The sequence below is a fragment of the Camelina sativa genome, chromosome 17, assembly GCF_030686135.1.
Source record: "Camelina sativa cultivar CO46 ecotype springtype chromosome 17, ASM3068613v1".
Classification (NCBI taxonomy): Eukaryota; Viridiplantae; Streptophyta; class Magnoliopsida; order Brassicales; family Brassicaceae; genus Camelina; species Camelina sativa.
In genome coordinates, this window is record NC_141896.1 from 19684538 (window position 1) to 19690537 (window position 6000).

At 39.6% G+C, this 6000-nt stretch overlaps 1 protein-coding gene across 8 annotated transcripts; it reads right to left on the minus strand.

Moving 5' to 3' along the window:
- Positions 1-38: 38 nt before the first annotated feature.
- On the minus strand, positions 39-3555 carry LOC147924062 (uncharacterized). 8 transcript variants are annotated; one of them, XR_015586633.1, is made up of 9 exons: positions 3419-3555; positions 2475-2930; positions 1550-1833; positions 1302-1427; positions 1041-1199; positions 827-953; positions 520-711; positions 318-408; positions 39-212 (listed from the first exon to the last, which is right to left on the minus strand). XR_015586633.1 is itself a non-coding variant. In XM_087494881.1 (9 exons), the coding sequence occupies exons 2-9, from the start codon at positions 2635-2637 to the stop codon at positions 120-122; spliced, it is 1227 nt and encodes a 408-aa protein (XP_087351007.1). In that variant the 5' UTR covers positions 2638-2930; positions 3419-3543; the 3' UTR covers positions 39-119. The 8 variants fall into 8 exon arrangements, 2 of the variants coding, with proteins under 2 accessions (XP_087351007.1, XP_087351006.1); XR_015586635.1 differs by having other exon boundaries at positions 827-945; positions 1041-1216; XR_015586637.1 differs by having other exon boundaries at positions 1041-1216.
- Between the last annotated feature and the right edge of the window lie 2445 nt (positions 3556-6000).

Here is a 6000-nt window from a genome sequence, read left to right on the forward strand (position 1 = left end):
ATCCCTCTTCTTCTTTAAGAGCTATCTCAAACTATATATTTGTTCCCTCACTAAAAAACTTCATTTCACATGTGTATATTCACATCTGTGTATCCTCATTTAGTTTGTACTGTTACATTTTAAACCTCTAAAGATGGAGCCAAGATCTCTAGAGGCACGCCTGCTATAGGCTCCAACACTTGAGCTTTTGGGAGCTCTTTCAACAATAGTTCCTGCATTCAAAAATCAAATATCGAAGACATTATCACCACTGAGCCAGATGGAACCATAGTTGATTTAACTTTCATTATATTTTGGGTGGGTCACGAACGCTGCACCTTAAATGATTCCAACGTTCCTTCTTTCTTTATTATGCTTGCTAAAAGTCCCTTTGCTTCAAGCTCGCCATTTTGCATCGGCACAACAAACCTAAATGTTCAACAAAAACCCGATTGATAACTAGAAAAAGCAAGAGTGTTGATTCATTTTCTTAAGACTACATGATTTATAACGGGAAAAAAAGATAAGATGATTATTTACTTGGCTTCCAAGAGTTTGGCGAGCTGGACAGCGTCTTCTTGGCCAGACACAAGAGTAAATCGTGGGAGAAGTTGCTTGATGACAGGTGTGATTACAATGTCGGCTCTTTCATTCTTCAGAAGTTCCAGGTTGCATACACAATGTGGTTCGTAGTAGAGAGATATCTGATCTTCAGGGGATACAAGGAGATACCTGAGAACAAAATAAGTAGAACTCAAACATGCATCACCAGGTTATTAACTGTTGTGGCAGACCATATTAATGGAGCAATTGAAAGTTTGATGGGAGTTTTTTTTCTTTCTTTTACCCGTTTTCAGGGCGTTGCCATGGTGGACCAAGGATAGGTCCTGCTGTGGCTTTAACTCGAACCTTAGAACCCTTTCTTGCGTTTAGCTCACAGCTATCTCCAGGTTCCAGATAAGTGACCTACAGTACTACTTCAGCAACCTTTTCATTTTCTAAATTGTTGATTTAGTCTTAAATTCCGGTTAAGACTAGAAACTATGAAACAAGTCACTTACATTTTTAAAAAGAGGATCCAGCAAAGGCTTTGCATTTGGAGTAGCAATAACCTTTATGTCTGGAGATTTCTCAGAAAGTGGCCTAAGGGTATTCAGATGACAGTGATCATCAAGGCTTTGAGTAATGAGCAGGCAATCAACTTCAGGGAGGTCATCAAGCTGAACCAAATATAAAACTTTAAAACTTACAATCAAAGTGAGAGAGATGATCATTATAAAACTGCATTGAAAATTAGATTCATGTTTTTAATTAAGTGTAACCTTGAAGCCCTTCAAATATCTTTTGGCAGCATCATAGAGCCATGGGATTCCAAAATCCAAATTACCGACAAGAATCGGATCAACCAGGATTCTCAAGCCACTTGTTTCCCATAACCAGCTATTGCCCTGACTCCCACAAAATTGAAGACATGTAATAATCAAATAAGATGCAACATTTACTACTAGAAACACAAATTCTCAACTAGTAAAGATCCCCTAAAACGACCACCACTATGAAGAAACCCCACCTCCAAGTATGTCAGCTTGAAAGCATCTGTCCCCGAGCCACTAACCCCAGTAGCTTTGTCTTCTGACAAAACAGAAGATACCACATGCCTCGACATCTTGAGGCGGATAGAGAGGGACCTGGCAGCAATGTGAGGAGCTGGTGAGAAAAGCGGAAATGCAGATGCGCTTAGGACTCTTCTTGCTTTGGTCTTGATACTTAGAGGAAGAAGAGCATTGGCCTGAAGTGGCATCGTGGCTGCTTTGCCACCTGACACCACCATAGCCATTGATTTTTTTTTGCCAACTGAAATGTTCATAACAAAATGAAGTCTTTCAACGAATGAACCGAAAAGAGATTCACTAGTTTATAGGAATCTATACTAACGCAGTTTTACAATCATACAAGTCATCATAAAGATCTCTACTTATAAGAACCCATTACATCATCACTAACTGCTCCTTAACGAACTTGAAGCAGTTATAGATATGCTACAATCAGTCTTAGGGTAGTCATAGTAAACCGCTTAGACTTAAAGCAGATGAAAAATCTTTACAAGTAGACCAAAAAAATGTGTCTTTGGCTAATGAATTGTAAATTTATTCATTGGTCTTAGATACTTTTACTTCAATATATCCGAAGATGCCATAATTCTCATTCTACCAGCTCACGAATATTCAATTAGCCTCTTTCTACACACCTATGCTAATTCATCCTCACAGGACGACGAACAAGCCTTAATTTGGGATGAGCTATTAAACATAGTCTGAGAAACCAATACTAACCGACTAATCAACATCGACGGGATAATAAATTAACAGAAAACTTTGGAATCTAATGTTGGAACTTTGATTTAGTTACTAGCCATGAAACCCAGACATGCTGAAATCAGAAATATACAAAACGAGTAATTAGAAAACATAGAAGAAAACAAAAGAAGACGGAACCTGAATTTGGAGTTGAAGAGAGAGTCTGGTAAGAAACGTAAGTCTCCAATGTTTCTCTGTTTGAGTGAATGGTTCTTTCAAGTTCCAACGCACAAATGATCACTCCGCACCCAACATTAGGCGAGAGAGAGAGAGCGAAATTGGTGGTTAGAGTGAATTTCATTAAAACGCAGCGTTTAGATACAACCTGTCTAACCGATCCGGTTTAGAGAAATTAAAAAACTGAAACCTTTCTTAATTCTTAAGGGTTTACTATTACGGTTCGTTAATTTTGTTGCCTGACAACTTTTGAGTTCTCCGTCGTAATGGTGCGGTTATGGTACGGAAAGCTAAACCTTGAGAAACCGTATTTAGCATTGGCAACGCAGCAGAGTAGAAGCAGACTCCGGTTCAATTCGCGTAGAGCCCTCTCTTATTCTAGATTCTAGAGAGCATAATAACCCATTACATCACTAACTGCGCTTTAACCAACTTGAAGCAGTTATAAATATGCTACAAACAGTCTTAGGGTCGTCATAGGTAAGACTTAAAAAGCAGATGAAGAATCATTACAAGTAGACCAAAAAAATGTGTCTTTGGCTAATGAATTGTAAATTTATTCATTGGCCTTAGATTATTTTACTTCAATAGATCCGAAGATGCCATAATTCTTACTCCACCAGCTCAGGAATATTCAATTAGCCTCTTTCTACACATCTATGCTAATTTATCCTCACAGGACAACGAGACAAGCCTTAATTTGGGATGAGCTATTAAACATAGTCTGAGAAACCAATACTAACCGACTAATAAACATCGACAGGATAATAAATTAACAGAAAACTTTGGAATCTAATGTTGAAACTTTGATTTAGTTACTAGCCATGAAACCCAGAAATGCTGAAATCAGAAATATACAAAACGAGTACTTAGAAAACATATAAGAAAACAGAAGAAGACGGAACCTGAATTTGGGGTCTCTCTGTTTGAGTGAATGGTTCTCTCAAGTTCCAACGCACAAATGATCACTCCGCACCCAACATTAGGAGAGAGAGAGAGAGAAATTGGTGGTTAGAGTGAATTTCATTAAAACGCAGCGTTTAGACACAACCTGTCTAACCGACCCGGTTTTAGAGAAATTAAAAATTGAACCCTTTCTTAATTCTTTAGGTTTTACTATTAGGGTTCGTTAATTTTGTTACCTGACAACGTCGTATTTTGAGTACCTGACAACGTCGTAATGATGCGGTTGTGGTACGGAAAGCTCAAGCTTGCGAAACCGTATTTAGCATTGGCAACGCAGCAGAGTAGAAGCAGACTCCGGTTCAGTTCGCGTAGACCCCTCTCTTATGATCATCATCATCACAGCCTCACGGACAATGGCAGCACGAATATCACACCACTCTGCCTGAGCGAGAATTAGCAAGTCAACGCACATGTATGCAGAATCAAAGCGTAGGGGAGAAACCGAGAGTAGTTTCTTCAAATGTTACGATTGAGACATTTCGATTCGTTATGCGATCAAGGAAACACGAAAGATGCTGTAGAGGTTTTGAATTGCTTGGAGAATAAGAAAGGTTATGCTTTAGATTTGGTTAGACTTTTAAGTTTAGCGAAACAGTGCGGTGAAACAAAAGCTTTGGAAGAAGCAAAGGTTGTTCATGAGTGTATCATTGCTCTGGTTTCTCCTTTTGATGTTAGGTCTCGCAATGTGATCATGGAGATGTACTCTGTTTGTGGTTCTGTTAATGATGCGTTGGACGTGTTCGACGAAATGCCTGAGAGGGATTCGGAGAAGGGAACAAACCAGATGGGGAAATATTCAACAAAGTCTTCGCTGCGTGTGGTTTGATCGGAGATGTTGAAGAAGAATCATTTCAATTCGAAAGACTATGGAATCTGAAAATACATCAGAGCTCTGAAGGTGACAGGAGCTTGCGAAGTGTCTCAGAGTGCTGATATGCTGACGTGGTAGATTGGCTGACGTGGAGAAAGATTATGGGATGCCGTGACAAGATATGTGAGAAGGAAGCAAGAAGAGATCGAGATATACTCGAAGATATTGAGAGTATATCTTCCTAGAAGAGATAAGGAAGGATATTTCTTAGGGATAAGGAATATTTCCTTTTAGTAGAGATTTACAAAAGATCTAGGTTAGAGATTGTTTTGTGGGGGGTATAAAGTGACGAGGGCTAGCCGCAAAAAAAGCTAGCACTCGTGGGGATAAAGTTGTGAGAATTGTGAACCTTCAAGAAACAAAAAACTTTGAAGGAGAGTGTGTTTTAACTCTTTTAGATCTACACAGGGTGTTGTGTTAGATAGATAAGAGAGTGAGCTTAGTTTCAAGTCTTCTAAGAAACGGAAGTTTTTATAAGATTGATTAAAGCGTTTGCTTGGCGCGTTCCAAGTGTTTTATTGTGTGTGTTGAGTTCTCTTTACCTTTACAATTGGTATCAGAGCGAGCACTTGATAAAAAGTTCTGGTATCTTTTTCAACAGGTGAGATCTTGCGACTAGGGTATGGAGAAATCACTGGAGATTGTTGTGTTACAAAGACCATCGAAACTGAATCCAAAATGTTTTGGTTACTGGAAAGTCTCAATCAAGCAAGTCATCTCAAGCATTGGCATGGAAGCTTGGCTTGCGGTGGAAAACGGCTGGTCTCATCCAACTGAGAAGAATGAAGAAGGCGAACTGGTCCGGAAACACAAAGAGAGGTGGACAGCTGAAGAGAAGGATGAGTCCAAGCACAACTCACAGGCGTTGTTGGTCATCTTTGAATCTTTGCCAAGAGATATATTTAACCAAGTTCAAGATTGTGTGTCAGCCAAGGAGGCATGGGACATTCTGGTCATCATGTTTGAAGGCTCTTGCCGAGACAGGCGCACAAGGCTGGGCAATCTTGCATCTGTTTTTGAGAGCTTGCAAATGACTGAAACCGAATCTGTGACAGACTACAGTAGTCGGTTGAGTAGTATTGCCCAAGAATCTGTTGTTTTGGGGAAACGATACAAGGACAAGAAGCTGGTCAAAAAATTACTCCGAAGCCTTCCTGACAAGTTCCAACTGCACAGATCTGCTATTGATGGGTCTTTGAACTCTGATGAGCTCAAGTACAATCAAGTTGTCGGGATGATGGAGGCTTTTGAGATGTTACAAAAGAAGAAAGAGAAGATAAATGCTAAGTCAGTTGCTCTCAAAGCTATAGAGGAACAGAGACTTGCTAAATCTCAGGAGCTTGAAGAAGATAACAAAGGTGAAATTCTGAACAACTTTGCAGCTCTGCTGGAAGTCATCGAGGAAGATGAAGGAGACGAAGCTCTGTTGTCAAAAGAAGGTCTTGACAAGAAGATTAAATCTGACTCAGACGGAGAGGAGGATGACTTGTCAATGGAAGATAAGATGGGGCTTCTTATTCATACTATTGTGCAAAAAACTCAAGATAACAGTGAGTTGTCTGCCGAGAGAGATACACTTCAGATGAACATTGCAATGCTGTCTAAGGAACTGAGTGAAGAAAAAGTCTAGTCTCTGCGTCTTGAGAAGCA